This window comes from Salvelinus alpinus, chromosome 27 (assembly GCF_045679555.1).
Source record: "Salvelinus alpinus chromosome 27, SLU_Salpinus.1, whole genome shotgun sequence".
NCBI lineage: Eukaryota > Metazoa > Chordata > Actinopteri > Salmoniformes > Salmonidae > Salvelinus > Salvelinus alpinus.
Genome location: NC_092112.1, coordinates 25,151,039 through 25,172,403, shown reverse-complemented (window position 1 = coordinate 25,172,403; position 21,365 = coordinate 25,151,039). Strand labels below are relative to the sequence as shown.

At 40.0% G+C, this 21,365-nt stretch overlaps 3 protein-coding genes across 3 annotated transcripts; all 3 read left to right on the top strand.

The window, feature by feature from the left end:
- Window positions 1-5,240: 5,240 nt before the first annotated feature.
- Window positions 5,241-6,620, top strand: LOC139556235 (trace amine-associated receptor 1-like). Its single transcript, XM_071369894.1, has 2 exons — window positions 5,241-5,345; window positions 5,446-6,620. The coding sequence occupies exon 2, from the start codon at window positions 5,465-5,467 to the stop codon at window positions 6,500-6,502; it is 1,038 nt and encodes a 345-aa protein (XP_071225995.1). The 5' UTR covers window positions 5,241-5,345; window positions 5,446-5,464; the 3' UTR covers window positions 6,503-6,620.
- Window positions 6,621-6,939: 319 nt separating this feature from the next.
- Window positions 6,940-8,162, top strand: LOC139556236 (trace amine-associated receptor 13c-like). Its single transcript, XM_071369895.1, has one exon. It carries the CDS (start codon window positions 7,041-7,043, stop codon window positions 8,067-8,069), a length of 1,029 nt encoding a protein of 342 aa, XP_071225996.1. The 5' UTR covers window positions 6,940-7,040; the 3' UTR covers window positions 8,070-8,162.
- A 701-nt stretch (window positions 8,163-8,863) lies between these two features.
- LOC139556237 (syntaxin-7-like) lies at window positions 8,864-20,609 on the top strand. Its single transcript, XM_071369896.1, has 10 exons — window positions 8,864-9,373; window positions 10,092-10,205; window positions 10,467-10,536; window positions 10,659-10,749; window positions 12,792-12,929; window positions 15,457-15,506; window positions 16,044-16,146; window positions 17,206-17,278; window positions 17,654-17,736; window positions 17,860-20,609. Exons 2-10 carry the CDS (start codon window positions 10,121-10,123, stop codon window positions 17,953-17,955), a joined length of 789 nt encoding a protein of 262 aa, XP_071225997.1. The 5' UTR covers window positions 8,864-9,373; window positions 10,092-10,120; the 3' UTR covers window positions 17,956-20,609.
- The last annotated feature ends 756 nt before the right edge of the window (window positions 20,610-21,365 follow it).

Sequence of the window (21,365 nt, the reverse complement as noted above, 5' to 3'; positions counted from 1 at the left end):
AGAAATAAATCATTCTAAAAACAAACTGCCTATATTTACCACAAGTGATAGCTCCTCTATTTAAATTGAGTTTCTGAAACACAGAATCCTTCTTTGCTGATGTGAAGAAGAAACTGAATGAAAGAGTGTCCAGCGAGGATACGGAGGGGAACATAATTTTTTGGGGGACAATAGTAAACATATACATACAATCGATAACTACATCACACCTGCCCAGACCCACCTGCTCATATCCCCATCACTCTCCGCCACTTGGCCTCAAACTGCACCATTTTGTTTCTCTCTGTCGCCCACGCACTTTCAACATTTGGATAATAATGCATTTAAAGTGTTGTTTACACTTTTCCAAACAGGCAGAACAATAATGTAATCTAACAGCACTTGTTCGTCATGCAACAGTATTTATTGCGCTTTTGACAATGATTTTACATGAGGCCTAATCTACATGATATGCCTAAAATACTTAACCTACCGTTCAATATTTTGGGGTCACTTAGAAATGTCCTTGTTTTTGAAAGAAAAGCACATTTTTGTCCATTAAAATAACATCAAATTGATCAGAAATACATTGTACACATTCTTAATGTTGTAAATGACTATTGTAGCTGGAAACGGCAGATTTTTTATGGAATATCTACATAGGCGTACAGAGGCCCATTATCAGCAACCATCACTCCTGTGTTCCAATGGTACATTGTGTTAGCTAATCCAAGTTGATCATTTTAAAAGGCTAATTGATCATTAGAAAACCATTTTGCAATTATGTTAGCACAGCTGAAAACTGTTGTTCTGATTAAAAAAGCAATAAAACTGGCCTTCTTTAGACTAGTTGAGTATCTGGAGCATCAGCATTTCTGGGTTCGATTACAGGCTCAAAATGGCCAGAAACAAAGAACTTTCCTTCCATGCAAGAAATTAAGCTATTCCATGCAAGAAATTGCTAATAAACTGAAGATCTCGTACAACGCAGTGTACTATTCCCTTCACAGAACATTGCAAACTGGCTCAAACTAGAATAGAAAGAGGAGTGGGAGGCCCCGGTGCACAACTAAGCAAGAGGACAAGTACATTAGAGTGTCTAGTTTGAGAAACAGATGCCTCACAAGTCCTCAACTGGCATCTTCATTGAATAGTACCCTCAAAACACCATCCCGTAGAGTACTACGGGATGCTGGCCTTCTAGGCAGAGTTGCAAAGAAAAAGCCATGTCTCAGACTGGTCAATAAAAAGAAAAGATTAAGATGGGCAAAATAACACAGACACTGGACAGAGGAACTCTGCCTAGAAGGCCAGCATCCTGGAGTCGCCTCTTCATTGTTGACGTTGAGACTGGTGTTTTGAGGGTACTATTTAATGAAGCTGCCAGTTGAGGACTTGTGAGGTGTCTGTTTCTCAAACTAGACATTCTAATGTACTTGTCCTCTTGCTCAGTTGTGCACCGGGGCCTCCCACTCCTCTTTCTATTCTGGTTAAAGCCAGTTTGCGCTGTTCTGTGAAGGGAGTAGTACACAGTGTTGTACGAGATATTCAGCTTTTTGGCAATCATTGCATGGAAAAGCCTTTTTTTCTCAGAACAAGAATAGACTGACGAGTTTCAGAAGAAAGTGCTTTGTTTCTGGCCATTTTGAGCCTGTAATCGAACCCACAAATGCTGATGCTCCAGATACTCAACCACTCTAAAGAAGGCCAGTTTTATTGTTGCTTTAATTAGCACAACAGTTTTCAGCTGTGCTAACATAATTGCAAAAGGGTTTTCTAATGATCAATTAGCCTTTTAAAATGATCAACTTGGATTAGCTAACACAAAGTGCCATTGGAACACAGGAGTGATGGTTGCTGATATTGGGCCTCTATATGCCTATGTAGATATTACATTTAAAAAATCTGCTGTTTCCAGCTACAATAGTCATTTACAACATTAACAATGTCTACACTGTATTTCTGATCAATTTGATGTTATTTTAATGGACAAAAAATTAGCTTTTCTTTCAAAAACAAGGATATTTCTAAGTGACCCCAAACTTTTGAACGGTAGTGTATGTAAACAACAGCTGGTGCACGATATCTAAGAAGGTCTCAAGGTTTTGCTCGCCTGAGGAAGAGTATCTCATGATCTACCTCAAGAGTTTTCATCTGTATTTTTTGTAGCTGTCTACATACCACCACAGACCGCCATAAGCAAACAGGAAAACGCTCATCCAGAGGCAGCGCTCCTAGTGGCCGGGAACTTTAATGCAGAAAAACTTAAATCAGTTTTCCTTCATTTCTATCATCATGTTAAATGTGCAATCAGAGGGAAACAAATATTTACCACCTTTACCCCACACACATAGCTCTCCCTCGCACTCCATTTGGCTTATCTGACCATAACTCTATCCTCCTGATTCCTGCTTACAAGCAAAAATTAAAGCAGGAAGCACAAGTGACTCGGTCTATAAAAATTGGTCAGATGAAGCAGATGCTAAACTACAGGACTGTTTTGTTAGCACAGACTGGAATATGTTCCGGGATTCTTCCAATGGCATTGAGGAGTACACCACATCAGTCATTGGCTTCATCAATAAGTGCATTGAGGATGTCGTCCCCACAGTGACTGTACGTACATACCCCAACCAGAAGCCATGGATTAAAAGTAACATTCGCGCTGAGCTAAACGGTAGAGCTGCCACTTTCAAGGTGCGGGACTCTAACCCGGATATTTATAAGAGATCCTGCTATGCCCTCCGACGAACCATCAAACAGGCAAAGCGTCAATACAGGAAAAAGATTGAATCGTACGACATCTGCTCCGATTCTCGTCGGCGGTGGCAGAGCTTGCAAACTACTACAGACAACAAAGGGAAGCACAGCCGAGAGCTGCCCAGTGACACGAGCCTACCAGACGAGCTAAATAACTTCTATGCTTGCTTCGAGGCAAGAAACACTGAAACATGCATGAGAGCATCAGCTGTTCCAGACGACTGTGAGACCTGTAAACAGGTCAACATTCACAGGTCGCTGGGCCAGACGGATTACCAGGACGTGCACTCCGAGCGTGCACTGACCAACTGGCAAGTGTCTTCACTGACATTTTCAACCTCTCCCTGTCTGAGTCTGTAATACCAACATGTTTCAAGCAGACCACCATAGTGCCGTGCCCAAGAAAACTAAGGTAACCTGCCTAAATGACTACCGACCCGTAGCACTCACGTCTGTAGCCATGAAATGCTTTGAAAGGCTGGTCATGGCTCACATCAACACCATTGTCCCAGAAACCCTAGACCCACTCCAATTTGCGTACCGCCCTATCAGATCCACAGATGATGCACTCTCTATTGCACTCCACACTGCTCTTTCCCTCCTGGACAAAAGGAACACCTATGTGAGAATGCTATTCATTAACCAAAGCTCAGCGTTCAACACCATAGTGCCCTCAAGTCTCATCAATAAGCTAAGGACCCTGGGACTAAACACCTCCCTCTGCAACTGGATCCTGGACTTCCTGATGGGCCGCCCCCAGGTGGTAAGGGTAGGTAACAACACATTCGCCACGCTGATCCTCAACACTGGGGCCCCTCAGGGGTGTGTGCTCTCTCCCCTCCTGTACTCCCTGATCCCTCATGACTGTACGGCCAGGCATGACTCCAACACCATCATTAAGTTTGCCGATGACACAACAGTGGTAGGCTTGATCACCGACAACGATGAGACAGCCTATAGGGAGGACTCCTGAACATCTAATCAAATGGCTACCCGGACTATTTGCATCCCCCCTCTTTTACAACGCTGCCACTCTCTGTTGTTACCATCTATGCATAGTCACTTTAATAACTCTACCTACATGTACATATCACCTCAACTCACCGGTGCCCCCGCACATTGACTCTGTACTGGTACCCCCCTGTATACAGTCTCGCTATTGTTATTTTACTGCTGCTCATAAATCACTTGTTACTTTTATTTCTTACTCTTATTTCTATTTTTTTATTTGTATATAGATATATATAAAAAATAACTGCATTGTTGGTCAGGGGCTCATAACTAATAATTTCACTGTTGTATTCGGAGCATGTGACTAATAGCATTTGATTTGATCTATTTTCCCTTCAAAAATCACCAGAAACAACTATTTCACAGTAATTTCTTTAACACCTACAAGGGTGTTGACCTCAGAACCCATTGAGTGACCTCCCCAATATGCAACTCAAAGTTACGCCCTCGTCGCGCAGTGTATACCCATTGATTATTGAATACTTAAATGTGTGATCTTTGCTTATGCTTGATTGCTTTTTAGATTATGACAGATAATCCTGCATTATTACAATGCTAATTGTTTATTGCAAATGGGCCCATAATTGATGACTATATGTTGTCAACTGAATCATGTGGACTCATCAGACACAGTAAACAACATACAATAGGAGTCTCCACAGACTAAAAATCTAATTTCATTGGTTGTGAAGCAGCATCCGTCTGTTTATATAATGCTCAGAGGAAAGTCTAGGTGCTCGTAGAGCCTGAGACTGAAGGAGGTCGTGCATGGTTTGCTGACTATCATTAGGTGAGATTAAACTTGTCATATGCATGATCTATATTACACACCATCATTTCATAACCAATTGTTCAACAAGTCACCATGACTACAGTGTTTACTTGTCTCTTTGTTTCCCCCAGCTGAAAGGATCCTGACCAGAGCTCAAAATCAACCACCTTTCGTTCTGAGTGCTTCCCATGGACACATACGGATTGAGGTATTGATTGCTGAGAACTAATTAAATAAACGCACAATATTTGTAGATATTAAGGTGAGTATAAGTTTTAGGTTGATTGCATGGAGTCTGTTTATTCATACCACTTTTTCATACTTTCAAAAGAGCAAGAATAAGAAAGATGACATTTCAACACTATTTTCTTTCTTTGTGACCTTTCAATCAAGAACCCCATACAGTATGACTAGTTGAAGCTACCCCAATTTTGCTTCATTTACTTCTGTGATGTGAAATTGTTGTTGATACTAGTCATGTACAGAAGTAGTTGTTCAAGTTGCACGATTACATTTACATACTATGAATATATAGTATAAAAGTTTGATAAAAACTGTGTTTATTAAATGTGTAACTATTTCATGAAGATAGTAATGGCTTAGTATTTATATGGGAATGTGTTACCATAGCCATTTTTCCCTCAAGTGCATTGTCCTCATTTGTGTTATTTTTAGAAATAAACTGGATTCCGATGGGAAGCATTATCAGCAGGATGTGTTGTATTTTCAGAAGCCCAATAATCTACTCAGACAATGTTTTGGACTAGCAGTTCAGTGTTCCGTCTGTTACAGTAACACTATTCTTGCAAAACTTTCATTGAACGTAAGTCCAGTTAATTTTTGCAAACATAAATGTAGATGAAAACATGAAAAATGTTGAAAAACACATTTAAAGATGTGATCAAATTGTTCCTTGTCTCTAGGCCTAAAACACCAGGTGGAATGGACTTCTCAAATACTTCGAACCTCAACAGCACTGTGAAATCACAGACTCTTTTCTGCTACGAGTCTTTGAGTGGATCGTGTGTGAGGTTTGCTCGACCCCTGAGCGTTCAGGTTCTGATGTTCACATCGATGGTGTTGGCCATACTGGTGACTGTTATTGGGAACCTTCTGGTCATCACCTCCATTGCACACTTCAAGCAGCTCCAAACCTCCGTAAACCAACTGCTCGTCTCCCTGGCTGTGTGTGACCTCCTTCTGGGAGTGTTTGTAATGCCGTGCAGTGCTGTGCGCTCTGTCCAGGGCTGTTGGTACCTAGGAGGGTTTCTGTGTAAGCTCCACACCAGCACTGATATTATGCTGAGCACATCCTCCATCTTCCATCTATCCTTCATCTCCATTGACCGTTACTTTGCTGTCTGCAGGCCACTATCATACAGACTGATCATCACCAATAACACTGTATTGATCATGATCACCACCAGTTGGCTGGTCCCTGCCATTTTTTCTTATGGAATGATCTTCCCTGAGATCAATCTGAAAGGCAGGGAGGATTTCTATGAAACACATGTCAAGTGCATTGGAGGCTGTCAGGTGTTCTTTAGTCCAGTGGCGGCTGTAGTAGCATCCTCCTTCAGTTTTTACATCCCAGGCATGATCTTGATTTGTATATATTCCAAGATATATTGGGTTGCCAGGGCTCAGGCCAGGTCCATTAAAGATTTATCTCGTCAGTTTAAAGAGGCAGACTCTGGACGTAGAGAAAGACGAGGGGCAAATATTCTTGCAATAGTAGTTGGAGTGTTTCTAATCTGCTGGAGTCCCTTTTCCTTGTGCCTCATCATTGACCCTTTCATAGAGTACTCTATCCCCCCGCTGTTGGGGGATACCCTGGTTTGGTTTGGATATTTGAACTCTGCTTTTAACCCTATTGTCTATGCTTTCTTTTACACTTGGTTCAGGAGGGCTTTGAGAATCATCATCAGTGGTCACATCTTTCGCAGAGGTTCTTGTAGATTTAGATTGTATTCTGAGTAAAGTTTCAGTTGACATTGTATGTGTGTTCAAATAAATATATGAATTATTGTGGGATGTAACATGTGACAGCTATGCAACTAAAAGATAAAGCTTGAGTGAAAATGTAACAGAAGCTGCTTTTAACCTGTTTCATATAAAGCTGTTTGCCTGAAATAAATGTATTTCAATGCCTGTGATGCTTGTGCCTGTCACCTTGTTTAATAGTGTTCTTTGTCTCCTCCTAGTGCCTACATGAGGTACACACCGCTGGAACAGTAATTCTGAGCTTAGAGCTCATGACATCACTATTTTACGAAACTATCATACTGTACATTACTTGAATATACACATATAAAATAAACAGATGTAAATCATGTAACCTATTATAACTGGCTGGTAGCTGGGAAAGGGGTGTGACCAAAATATGTCCAATACAGTATATAAACTCTGTCATTCTTCTAAGAAGACTGTGCTGGATTCAGCACCACTCACACACCTGCACCTGTGACTACAGTTGCAAGTGATCAGCTCTAACTTGAATGTCTTTTTGTTTTTGGCAATGGATATCTCATCTCATCAACATCTGGATCCAAAGATGTTCTGTTATCCAGAATCAAATGCCTCCTGCACCAGAGAAATCTTCAGTGAAGGAGTTCAAATTGCTTCATACTTTGTGTTTGTTTCTGTTATGCTGGTCACTATTCTAGGGAACGGTGTGGTCATTATCTCCATTGCTCACATAAAACTGCTCCACACGCCAACTAACACGCTTATAATGTCTTTGGCAGTTGCAGACCTGCTAGTTGGAGTAACTGTGATGCCTTTTAGTACAATTAAGGCTGTGGAGGGCTGCTGGTACTTTGGAGATGCTTTTTGTTTGCTGCATTCTGATATGTTCCTCACATCTGTTTCAATTTTCCACCTGGTATTCATAGCCATAGATCGATATGAGGCTGTGTGCAGTCCACTTCGCTATTCCACAAAGATTACTATACCAATTGCATGGCTCATGGTTTTTGCCAGTTGGGCCGTTGCTGCATTGTACTCATATTGCCTACTATATTCAAAAGCAAATGTGAAAGGACTGAATGAATTCATTGCATCCATATACTGCCTGGGAAGTTGTAATCTTTTCCTTAATGCTCTGTGGGGCGCCCTAGACACATTGATAGCCTTTTTCTTTCCATGCTCTGTAATGGTGGGTTTGTATACCAAAATATTTTTGGTGGCAAAAGAACATCTAAGGAAGATTGAAGACAGCCAAAATAATTCCAATGAGGGAGGTAGAGGTGTGGTGTCTAAACGGTCAGAGCGGAAAGCAGCTAAAACTTTAGGCATTGTGGTGGGTGTTTTCATCTTTTGCTGGCTGTTTTTCTTTGTTAATTCCATAGTTGATCCATACACAAACTTTAGCACACCACCTATTCTCTTTGAAGTGTTTATCTGGCTGGGTTACTTTAATTCTACTGCAAATCCAATCATCTATGCACTGTTTTATCCATGGTTTCGAAAATGTCTTAATCTTATTGTCACATTGAAAATATTCAATAGAAATTCTTCCTATATAAATGTATTTGCTACTACATGATCTATTGTAAAGCTACATCAATATACTATTCAACTATGTGTGAACAGTATGTAACTAACTTCATGCAAAAACATTTAAATGTTTCATAATAGCCCTTTTTTGGGCAGAGGATGAATTGTCCAGCTACTGTAATTTACTTCTCACAAAAGGATTCATGTCAATACATATACAGTATGTGGCTTAGTAGCATTTTTTTTTTACCTAAGCAATGACCTGTCCACTTTGGATAGTGTGTTCAATGAGGCAAATGAAGAGAAGCATTTGAGAAACCTCTTCTGCACATTATACTGCTGTCGATATTTGCCTGGTCTTTTTCATGTAACCTTGTTTAACTTATAAATCCTTTCTTATTGTATTTTGAATGTAGCATAGGCCTACCTTATAATGAAGCGCCATAAAGTACATCAAATGTGTCTTTGGATTTTTTTTTGTAACTCAATCATCTTGTGTCTAATCATATAATGGCTAGAGGTGAAATAAACAATCAGAGGTACCCGGCTTCCAGTCCCATTGTTTGAGCTAGACATTTTATCAAAGATGATCTATTAGAGTGAGAAGACAGCTGCTCTAACGATGGAAAAGCATGTCCTCAAAGATGGAAGGCAGGCAGGAGGAGGCGAGATCAATCCATTGAAAGGGCAAATACGCATATAAACAACAGGCACAATTTAGCCTTAGCCCCGCCGAGGCTGATTATAAAAGGATGTTCCGGTTGTTAGTGGAAATGGAAGCGAGAGCGCGTGACGTCACCTCCGTTTTTGAACGTTAACAAGGCGACACTACGTCTTAACTCCTCGTCCACATTTTCTGGATTGGTTGAACAGTGCAGAAGAGAACCTCTCCTAACATTTAAAAAAAAAAATCTCATCAAGACCAGAATGTGAGGGATCTAGTTTCAGGAGTTTATTTTATGCCTGCTATGTTAGGTTATAAAGTTTTTTTTTTTTTTAAGTTACCGTAATGCCATGTGCGTCCAATTATATCTGTGCATTTGTAACAACCAAACCATTATGAAACTTCTATTCTTTCAAATAAGCAAGACGTAACAAAATAGCAATCAATTACATTTTTGTTGACCAAATTCGACATTCTCATTGACCTACATGCACAAATTCCTCACTTCCTGGTCTTATTTTCGTGGAAAGATTTTGGGCGAAGTAAATCCTCTCACTTCGCCTCTTGCACTCTGATTTGATCTTTGCTGTAAAGCGGTATAGAGTGGATCATGTGACTAGAAAAACATGACACACCGATCAGGAAGCAGAGGTTAGGCCGAGCAGACTGTCAAGACAGAACTCATTAAGGTAAACGAATATTTAGTGTTCACCCAAATTTGCCATCAGCAATGTTTGGATATGCAATGATTAGTAAATGTCGACAAGCGACAATTAAGCTGTAAATCATGCGACCTGAAACGTATCTTATTAATGTTTACTGAAAGTTGTCAGCATTTGTGCAACTGGAGATACAACAATGTATCTCTTGTACGCTGCAGTATTTCCTTGATCTAAATGAACATGGCTACTTTACCATTCATGTTTTTAGCGTTTGATGAAATGTATATGATGACATACGAGTAGCAAATAGACACAGTGGGGAGGGGGCGTATTTGACATTCATCCATGCCCAGTTATTCAGGCGTTCGTATTTCCGCATTTTCTGGCCTAGTTTGTCAGGGTGAGGGCGTTAGCTTGCCCTGCCTGTGCTCTCTTCCAATGCCTGTATCTGATTGGACGGCTGGCTGATGAACTTCAACTAACCTCTTGCAGACTGTATTCTTGTGTACATTCATGTGTTTCTCTTACTGATGGCCTATTATGTTCCTCAACATTCATGGTTTATTCACTTAAAAACTATTTTATGCAAGCATTTGGGATTTTTCCCACTTTGGCCACAGCAAGTATGTATGTCTAGGGGAATGAGTGTTCATAATACATAAAGCAGGTGGTAGTGAATAGAAGTGAACTGAGGCAAGCCATGTGAGTGACTGACAACAATACTTGTAACATTTTATATTTCAAGGTCTTGGGGAGACTCCCAATGTGTCAACGATGGCCTACCAGTACGGAAAAGTGCAGGACCCAAATGTGCTTACTCAGACGATAATCTCCAACATCCAAAAGATAGCACAACAAAGTAATTGATACACATGGACAAACTGTGCACACAACCACAACAAGTAAATCAGTACAAACAAGTTTTGTTATATCCTCACACTTTAGTAGGCCAATAGGCTACTACTATACATATCCTATGAGGCCTGGGGGTGGACTCAAAAGTATTAATATATCTACATTATATTTTTATTTTGAATGAATTTTCAAATGTAATACTTTTCCTATTGAATGAAACCACGTATTGTTTTGTGTCACAATATGTGTGCCTTGTTTCTACCAGCATCTGAAATACAGAGTATTGTGGATAAGTTGGGAACACCACAAGACACAACTGAGCTCAGACAGCAACTGTGAGTTCCGTTTTAATCAGAATAAGTCTCTTGTAGTCTGTAACTTTTAAAGATGTTTTTACATGCAGGTATATGTATTATAATGGAATATCTAAATTAGGCTTTTGACTTTTCAAATGTAGGCAGCAGAAACAGCAGAATGTCAACCACCTTGCCAAAGAAACTGACCGAAGTGTGAAGCAATTTGGCTCTTTACCTGTCACAACTGAACAGGTACTCAACACCTTTTTTTGTACAACAAGCAACAAAACGTATAGTAACTACTGTCATGTGCAATAGCAGACAGAACATTATTCACACAGTAATGTAAAAACAGCTAGGTGAACAGCACCTCAGTGCTCATTGGTCACATGTTAGGTGGGCTGGCCTGTGTTGTCCAAGCTGGTCCCTGGATGACCTGTTCCTAAGTCTCAAGTCTCAATCAACACAACTTGTCAATAAAAAATCTAAAATAATTGCACTTGTAGAAGTGCCCTCCGTTCACCTTTTATGAATGCATTTGTCATTAAATTGGCAATCAACAGTTGCTACATCCATTTTTCGACTTAAATGTATCCATTGGTTCTTGAAGAATATTACTTATACATGCCTCCATGAGTTTAGTTCAAAGGTCGTACCCCATCAGAACCCAAAATATAAGCTTGTTTTATTCCAATGTTTGTAAACAAAGTAAATGTAAACAAACAATGTATAGCATTAAAAAAACATGGTTAAAACTATAATTTTTAGTCCTTGCATCCATAGCTCTGTCTTTTAATTTGAGAGTGGTTACATTTCCCTAGTCACATCCCCCGCTTTATGACGAAACAGTGTTGGGGAGAATGCTTTGTTTTTGTTTTAACTGCTGATTGCCGCTTTGTATTTGCGTCTTTTATCTTAGCCAACTTTCAACAAACTTACCCTGCATTGTCAATGTTTCTGACTGGGAACAATCGTTTTGAATGGTCATCCAACTCCGAATTCAAAGTCAGAAACTCGGGCATCTTTCTAAAGCTCAGACTTTCCGACCTGAAGATCACTGATATCAAGAGTTGACCTCAGTTTTTTTTCTTGAGTTCCCAGATGCAGGTACCATCAGTCCGGTAAAATAAAAAAACAAATTATTTCAATTTATGGTCCACAGTGCCTCGCAAGTGCTACATTAGCACATCTATTTTGTTATCAAAGCTTGAGTTTTGAAATCTAATATGGTCTGAGAATAACAATATTGGCAGGACAGGCATATAGCCAAGATGCTGTGATAATGTACTAGGAAATGTATTAGGTCTAGAACTGTTTTATATTTGGTTAATGTCAAATGTTTTTAGTCATGTTTAAAAATAAATCTGAGCGGTAGGTCTCTGCTTGCTTTTTGACTGGGAAAGTGATCTTGACTCTGAAAAGGTTGGTGACCACTGCTGTATATAATTCAAAACAACACTGTACTGTGCAACACTGCATATTCCCATGAAATTGTGATTGAGATCAAATGGTTGGCATGCAGATGCAACATGGACGTTTCACCGGTAAAACTTGAAGAATTATCATTCACAATTGACAGTGAGAAATGTGAAGAGAGGGTGACCTCAAAAATGTGTGCGTAAAGTAGAGCTAAAGAAAAGCTTGCGCAGAACGTGTTTCGGATCTTTAGCTCTGGAGAAGAGGGTTCCAGTGGGGCGGGGGGGTTACTTTCAGATCCGCCTTTATTTATATATACTGCTGGTGCACTATTCTTAAACACATTAAGCCTTTATTTCCTGTTTTCGTAGTTGTGCCTTCTCGTTCAAGGAAGGCCCAAGGCACACTGCATGAACATTTTTCCTGACAGCAGAAATCCAACAGTGTTGAAGGAATTTCTGTTTGTGTGTGGTAAAGAAAGCAATTATTGCATTCTTGTAGAGCTCATAAGGAAAGGTTGGAATGCACGCCATGGCAGGACTAAAGCAATTCTTACAAACATCCACATTTTCTGTTTTTCAATACTGTCCTGGATGTTTAATTTAGACAATGGAAAGACAAATGATGGGTTTAATTGCAAACACATTCTAGTTGTATTTCTTGCTAACGAAAATATATATAAATATTTTTCATATAAGTCACATTATGAGTTGTTAGTATTTTACTTCTGCTTATGTAAATTAGGACATGAGGGCCTGAGACGGAAGTCGTAAGAATAATTCTCTTATCGGTTGAGATTAAAGAGTGATGCTATGGCACAGTATCATGAACACTGTATGTGACGTTAACTCATTTGTTTACATATACCTCTCTTCTAGCGCCAGAGAAAGATCCAGAAAGACCGATTTATCAATGACTTCTCCAATGCACTGGCCAATTTCCAAAAGACACAGAGGCAGGCTGCTCAGAAAGAGAAGGCGTTTGTTGCCAGAGTCCGTGCCGAGTCCAGAGTGTCGGTTAGTAATCATAAAAAATGTACACAAACTTTACTAGGTACAGACAAGAGGAGGCTGGTTGGAGGAACTATAGGAAGACAGGCTAATTTGAATGGCTGGAATGGAATTAATGGAACGGATTCAAACGTGGTTTCCATATGTTTGAAACGTTTCATACCGTTCCACAAATTCTATTCCAGCCATTAGAATGAGCCCATCCTCCTATAGCTCCTCCCACCAGCCTCCACTGGTACAGACCACACCTTCAACATTAACGTTTTTGTTTAATGCAGGAAAAGGTTTAAAGGTACTGGATGGGGGTGTGTGTATGTGTTACGTTACAGCCTTATTTGAAAATGCATACAAAAAATAATAATATTAGTCAATCTACACACAATACCCCATAATGACAAAGCGAAAACATGTGTTTTGAATTGTTTTTGCAAATGTATTAAAAATGAAAAACTGATACCTTATTTACATAAGTATTCAGACCCTTTCCAATGAGACTCAAAATTGAGCTCCAGTGCATCCTGTTTCCATTGATCATCCTTAAATGTTTCTACAATGTGATTGGAGTCCACCTGTGGTAAATTCAATTGATTGCACATTATTTGGAAAGGCACATACCTGTCTATATAAGATCCCACAGTTGACAGTACATGTCAGAGCAAAAACCAAGCCATGAGGTCAAAGGAATTGTCTGTAGAGCTCCAATATAGGATTGTGTCGGCACAGATCTGGGGAAGGGTATCAAAAGATTTCTGCAGCATTTAAGGTCCACAGGAACACAGTGGCCTCCATTCTTAAATGGAAGAAGTTTGGAACAATCAAGACGTAACAAAATGTGGGAAAAAGTCAAGGGGTCTGAATACTTTTCAAATGCACTGTGTATATACACATTTAGTTACGTTACAGCCTTATTCTAAAATGTATTCAATATTTTTTTTTTCATCAATGTAAATGTCATATTTCAGTTTTTATTTTTAATACATTTCCAAAACTTTCTAAAAAGCTGTTTTTGCTTTGTCATTATGGGGTATTGTGTGGAGATTGAGGATTTCTTATTTAATCAATTTTAGAACAAGGCTGTAAAGTAATAAAATGTGGGAAAAAGTCAAGGGGTCTGAATACTTTACAAATGCACTGTATGTCTGTGTGTATATATATTACATAAGTATGCGTGTGTATATGTATGTGGACACCCCTTCAAATTAGTGGATTCAGCTGTTTCAGCCACACCCATTGCTGACAGGTGTATATAATCAAGCACACAGCCATGCAATCTATATAGACAAGCATTGGCAGTCGAATGGCCTTACTGAAGAGCTCAGTGACTTTCAACATGGCACCGTCATAGGATGCCACCTTTCCAACAAATCAGTTTGTCAAATTTCTGCCCTGCTAGAGCTGCCCCGGTTAACTTTAAGTGCTGTTATTGTGAAGTGGAATCGTTTAGGAGCAACAAGGGCTCAGCCGCAAAGTGGTAGGCCACACAAGCTCACAGAATGGGACCGCGGAGTTCTGAAGCGCGTAGTGCGTTAAAATAATCTGTCCTCGGTTGCAACACTCACTACCGAGTTCCAAACTGCCTCTGGAAGCAACATCAGCACAAGAACTGTTCGTCGGGAGCTTCATGAAATGGGTTTCCATGGCCGAGCAGCCGCACATAAGCCTAAGATCACCATGCGCAATGCCAAGCGTCAGCTGGAGTGGTGTAAAGCTTGCTGCCATTGGACTCTGAAGCGGTGGAAACGAGTTCTCTGGAGTGATGAATCACGATTCACCATCTGGCAGTCGATGGACGAATCTGGGTTTGGCAGATGCCAGGAGAACGCTACCTACCCGAATGCATAGTGCCAACTGTCAAGTTTGGTGGAGGAGGAATAATGGCCTGGGGCTGTTTTTCATGGTTCGGGCTAGGCCCCTTAGTTCCAGTGAAGGGAAATCTTAACGCTACAGCATACTGACATTCTAGATGATTCTGTGATTTCAAATTTTGGGAAGACCCTTTCCTGTTTCTCACGTGACAATGCCCCCAGCGAGGTCCATACAGAAATGTTTTGTCGATATATGTGTTGAAGAACTTGACTGTCCTGCACAGAGCCCTGACCTCAACCTTATCAAACACCTTTGGGATCAATTGGAACAGCGACTGTTAGCCAAGCCTAAACGCCCAACATAAGTGCCCTACCTCACTAATGCTCTTGTGGCTGAATGGAAGCAAATTCCCACAGCAATATTCCAACATCTAGTGGAAAGCCTGTTATAGCAGCAAAGGGGGGACCAACTCCATATTGATGCCCCTGATTTTGGAATGAGATGTTCGATGAGCAGGTGTCCACATACTTTTGTTCATGTAATGTATATACAGCCGTTGACTGGTGATAGGAGGAGTAGTCAGTTATTTGGTTGTCGAGAGGGAAAGAAATGTAAATGTTTCAAGTGTGGCCTTTCCTCACAAACTGTAGTGACTTTACATAAAGCCATAAATCAAATCCCACCTGAAATTAGAGAGCATCAGACTGACTGTTCTGTCCACCCTCAGGGTGGCCATCCTGATGACAGCTTTGGAGGAAATGGAAACGTCTTTGAAAGGTCAGAGTTCAGCATTTCAGTGGTCTCGTGCTTTTTGAGTGAAATAGTACACAGACATGCTGCACTAAATGTACTGTGCAAGCTGTTTAAATACATCCCACTGTCTTGTTGCCACATAAAACTGCATGCCGACCACAGAGGAAGGAACCACTGTAGACACTCATATTTAATGGATTTACCCAGAGTTCATCATCCTGATTCCTCTATTATTGCCTACAGTTGTGGAGAATGTAAACATCCTCTTTTACCGTTTAGATAATATTTTTGATTTGGTCTATTGGTGTTTAGCTCTTTTTTTGATTGTCCTGACCTTTTGTTCTACTATGAATTGCTTAACCATCAAATGAATGTTCACATACAAAACCCACAGTTGACTATTCTCTAACTGCCTGTTTATCTTAACATCCACTTTAGTGTTTACATGTCAGTCTTTACAGGCCCATCAGGCCCATCTCTCTCTAGCCCAGACAGACGGAGTGGGAGGTGAGTGTTTGCTTTGGGTGGTTCACCACGTCTTCCCCATGTCTGACTCTACAGTGGGGGGCAGGCCCAGGTCCAGTTACAGTCCCAGGAGGTGGCCATCACTGAAGAGGACCTGCAGCTCATCCAGGAGAGAGAGACTTCCATCAGACAGCTAGAGGTGACAGCATTCCTATTACTCACCATCAGTGAACAAGATTCAGGGTTAAATTATGATTTTGCTGGATGTCTTTCATTCCTTTAAATTGTCTTATACCATAAGCCATACAGTAATCATAGCTTATTTGGTCCGAAGGTGATTTTATTTGCCCCCCTAAGTTTTCAGATAATTATTTTTTGACATAACGGACTGTAAAAACACCATAAAATCAGCTCCAAGTGATGCCAAGCAGTTGCCATACCAGGCAGTGATGCAAGTGGCCAGGATGCTCTCGATGGTGCAGCTGTAGAACTTTTGATGATCTGGGGACCCATGCCAAATCTTTTCAATCTCCTGAGGGGGGAAAGGTGTTGTCGTGCCCTCTTCACAACTCTTGGTGTGTTTGGACCATGATAGTTCTTTGGTGATGTGTACACCAAGGAAGATGAAACTCTTGACCTGCTCCACTACAGCCCCGTTGATGTTAATGGGGGCCTGTTTGCCCCTCCTTTTCCTATAGTCCACGATCAGCTCCTTTGTCTTGCTCACATTGAGGGATAGGTTGTTGTCCTTTCACCACACTGCCAGACCTCCCTATAGTCTGTCTCATCGTTGTCATTGATCAGGCCTATCACTGTTGTGTCATCAGCAAACTTAATGATGGTGTTGGAGTCGTGCTTGGCCACGTAGTCATGGGTCAACAGGGAGTACAGGAGGGGACTAAGCACGCACCCCTGAGGGGCCCCAGTGTTGAGGATCAGCATTCCCAAATCTGTTCCCAAGTATTCCCACGCATAATAGAGAGACACGGGAACTTATACCAATGCAAGTGAGGTTTGAAATGATTATGTTTTAGTAAAATATTGGGCTTCTTGCTGTCAATTTGCAGTCTTCAAATAACTTGTAATTGTGTTCTGGCCCCCCGACCATCCGCTCAAGAAAAAATTGGCCCGCGGCTGAATCTAGTTGATGATCACTGCCTTATGCTATCCTGCAAATCACACTTACATAATGGATTTATATCCAGTCCATTTCATTTATGTTGTCTGTTTATTCAATGATTGTTTTCTCTTTTTTTAGTCTGATATTACAGATATAAATGAAATATTTAAGGACTTGGGAATGATGGTCCATGAGCAAGGTGATGTGATCGGTAAGCATACATTCAGTCATTTACTCCTCTAAACTTCTGACTGTTAGAAACTTTTCCACTTTCAAAACATTGACAGCATACGCCTACAGGGATCAAATACTGCATGTTTAGGAGTCTTTATGGAGAACAGTCTAATGAGTGTTCTGGGTACAGAGGATGACAAACAGCTACGCTAGCTAGACACACACGATTATGTCCCACAGTTAAAACTGAAGGGATGTTAACGTGATAATGACATAATTTGAGAGGCTAGTCATCGTCATGGTGCACAAGTCAAAGGTTCTAACTTTTTAAGCAACATTTTCAAGAAAACATTCAACCAAAACTGAACCTCTGGGAGAGAATGACCCTTTCACTGTGCATTTATACCCCTAGACAGTATAGAGGCCAATGTCGAAACTGCTGACCTTCATGTTCAGAATGCCACCCAGCAGTTAGCACAGGCTGCAGACTATCAGGTAGGTAACATAAGAATCATTCTTTTGAGGGTGAATAAATCATTATGCTTTTTCTGTATATTTTACAATGCTGCATCAAATGAATGTTCTTATAACGTTAAGTGTTTATTTTGCCCCTTTCAGCGCAAATCTAGAAAGAAGATCTGCATTCTCATTGTAGTTCTGGCAGTTCTTGCTGTTGTCGTTGGTTTAATCATCTGGGCATCAGTCAAAGGATGATGATGCTTTTCACATACTCTTTGGTCCTGGAATTTTAATGATTATTTAGGACTAAGTTTGAGTTACAGATCTCATAGCCATAATACTATAGTAAGAAGAATACACACAGAATTTACCTGAAATAGGCTTGTGTGATACAGTACCTGCTAATTATTATGGACTGTAGCCTAGTCTATGCACCAGAGGCCAAGAATTGTGCAATGCTAAGTAATATCTTGCATCACTTTTGCTGTCAAGTTCCTCAGTGCTGTCTTATTCTTCACTTCAAGCCTTTATTTTCTATGAAGCAATTTATGCATTTTTATTTAATCTCACAAAGATTCTCACTGTATAAATAAATATGTACAGTGCCTTCGGAAAGTATTCATACTGCTTGACTTATTCCATATTTTGTTGTTACAGCCTGAATTCAAAATAGCTTAAATTGCTTTTTTTCTCACCCATCTACACACCATAATGACAAAGTGAAAATATGTTTTTGACATTTTTGCAAATGTATTGAAAATGAAATGCAGAAATATCACATTTTCACAAGTATTCACACCCCTGAGTCAATACATCTTTAGAATGACCTTTGGCAGCAATTACAGCTGTGAGTCTTTCTGGGTAAGTCTCTAAGAGCTTTGCACACCTGGATTGGGCAATATTTGCAAATTTATTATTTTTACAATTCTTCAAGCTCTGTCAAGTTGGTTGGTGATCATTGCTAGACTGCCATTTTCTTGCTATAGACAATTTAATTGACAACTGCAAGTAGGCCACTCAGGAACATTCAATGTCCTAGTGTCTGTTGGAAAGCAGACTGAACCAGGTTTCCTCTAGGATTTTGCCTGTGCTTAGCTCTATTCTGATATATTTTTATCCTTAACTCCCTATTCCTTGCCGATGATGAGCATAACATTATGCAACATTTTCTGCAGTTTTACTTTAGTGCCTTATTGCAAACATGATGCAAGTTTTGGAATATTTGAGGTTAGTATTGTGGAGTAACTGCAATGTTGTTGATCCATCTTCAGTTTTCTCCTACCACAGCCATTAAACTCTGTAACAGTTTTAAAGTCACCATTGGCTCCATGGTGAAATCCCTGAGCGGTTTCTTTCCTCTCTGACACCTGTATCTTTGTAGTGACTGGGTGTATTGCAACACCATCCCAAAGTATAATTAATAACATCACCATGCTCAAAGAGATATTCAATGTCTGCTTTTTATTTTTACCCATCTACCAAAAAGTCGGAGTGGACTTTTAGTCCGACTCAGGAGGTGTGCACACCACTCACCTCTTCCGAGTATATTACTCACTAATGTTCAGTCTCTGAATATTAAGGTTGACGAGCTCAGGGCAAGGATTTCCTTCCAGAGAGACATCAGGGATTGTAACATACTCTGTTTCACGGAAACATGGCTCTCGGGATATACTGTCTGAGTCCATTCAGCCAGTTGGTTTCTCAGTTCATCGCGCAGACAGGAATATATATCTCTCCAGGAAGAAGGGTGAGGATGTATGTTTCATGATTAACTACTCATGGTGTGATTGTGATAACGTACAGGAACTCAAGTCCTTTTGTTGACCCGACCTAGAATACCTCACCATCAAATGCTGACCGTATTACCTCCCAAGAGAATTCACTTCAGGTTATAGTCACAGCCGTGTATATTCCTCCTCAAGCCAACACCATGATGGCCCCCAAAGAACTTAATTGGACTTTATGCAAACTGGAAACCACATATCCTGAGGCTGCATTTATTCTAGCTGGGGACTTTTACTGAGCAAATTTGAGTAAAACGTTACCGAAGTTCTATACAGGCTTTTCGCTACACCCGCAATAACATCTGCTTAACACGTGTGTGTGACAAATAAAATTTGATTTGATAGGTGCCCTTCTTTGTGAGACATTGGAAAACCTCCCTGGTCTTTGCGGTTGAATCTGTGTTTGAAATTCACTGCTCGTCTGAGGGAACTTACAATTGTATGTGTGGGGTACAGAGATGAGGTAGTCATTCAAAAATGTTAAACACTATTATTGCACACAGAGTGAGTCCATGCAACTAAGTATGTGAATTGTTAAGCTCTTTTTTTTTTTTTACTCCTGAACTTTAGGCTCCCCATAAGGATGGGGATGAATACTTATTGACTCAAGACATTTCATTTAAAAAAGTAATACATTTTAGATTTCAGGCTGTAACACAACAAAATTTGGAAAAGTCAAGGGGTGTGAATACTTTCTGAAGGCACAGTATGGTTTATAGAATTATTGTGGAACTGTGAATGTTTTTGCTGCCTCACAAAAATGTTATTCGTTTTTATTCAGCTCTTTCCGTTTTCACTTTCTTCAATAAAAAGCAGTGCAGCACTAGATGCAATGAGCTCTTAATTACTGGCTTCCCTTTTCCCCCCATTCTGACCTTTGCCTACTAATCATCATTCTTCTTTAATTTGGTGTGTTTTGGTTGTACTTTAGGCTACACAACTTTCTATCTGCTTTGTGTTTTCAATGGAAAAGTTACATATCAAAAGTTTAAATAATATACTTTTTCTTTTTGATTCTTGATTTTGTCCAGTTTTTCTGAGGGAAGAAGCTTTACTGTACAATATACTCCTGAAACATGATAAATGAGCTGAATAACAGAATAAAACCCTGATTAGTGTACTCAATCTCATATGCTTAATTGCATTATTCTTGTTGAACAAGGGTTTCAGTGAAAATGAGCATATACAAATTCCAACACATTTACCATTTTTTGCAGTGGGTGATTTTATTTCCTCGCCTCTTCTTGCATGTAGGCGTGTTTCTGGAGGAGGAGCAGTTCCAGTTTTTCTCCCTGCAGTTGATCTCTTGACAGATGAGGCTGCATGTACAGACTGGATGGCACTGATACATTTAGGAAAAGTTCAATTTAAGAAAGTTGTTTAATTTTTCACACAAAATATGACAGGGTGAAATATGACAAACAGGCCTTCTGTATGCTTGTTTAGAAACGACTGGCTAAAATTATACATCTTGTAGCATCACTTTTAATACTCTTATTTTTCATCCTCTGTATTCTATTTTAGCCTGATACATTTACGTGGAGCTTTTTTTATTTTTATCTCTGGTTGGCATTTAGGCAAATAGCCTATTATGTCCTTACATGTTCAGAGATCATCCATCCAGTGTAACTATACATTGTAACCAGGCTCCCTGGCCTGTTGCACCATTCTGAATTGATGTGCTTGTCACACACCCATTCTGCACCCTCTGTGTTGTGATACAGGCAGTGAAATTTGGCAGAGTGGGGTAAATTGAGACAACCTTGTTTCTGGGAAACCATAGACAAAATGTAATAATTTGACGTAACATTTAGGAAAAGGTAATCATTTAATGAAGTCTGTGGAGAAAGAAACACCATGGCAAAACTGGTAAGCAAGTTA

Bases quoted from the DNA above. Each gene is read 5' to 3' on its own strand.
- LOC139556236 (XM_071369895.1), top strand. From the start codon at position 7,041: ATGGATATCTCATCTCATCAACATCTGGATCCAAAGATGTTCTGTTAT.
- LOC139556235 (XM_071369894.1), top strand. From the start codon at position 5,465: ATGGACTTCTCAAATACTTCGAACCTCAACAGCACTGTGAAATCACAG.
- LOC139556237 (XM_071369896.1), top strand. From the start codon at position 10,121: ATGGCCTACCAGTACGGAAAAGTGCAGGACCCAAATGTGCTTACTCAG. The intron at 17,279-17,653 runs GTAAGCATACAT...TTATACCCCTAG, and splicing joins TGAGCAAGGTGATGTGATCG to ACAGTATAGAGGCCAATGTC. The intron at 17,737-17,859 runs GTAGGTAACATA...TGCCCCTTTCAG, and splicing joins CACAGGCTGCAGACTATCAG to CGCAAATCTAGAAAGAAGAT.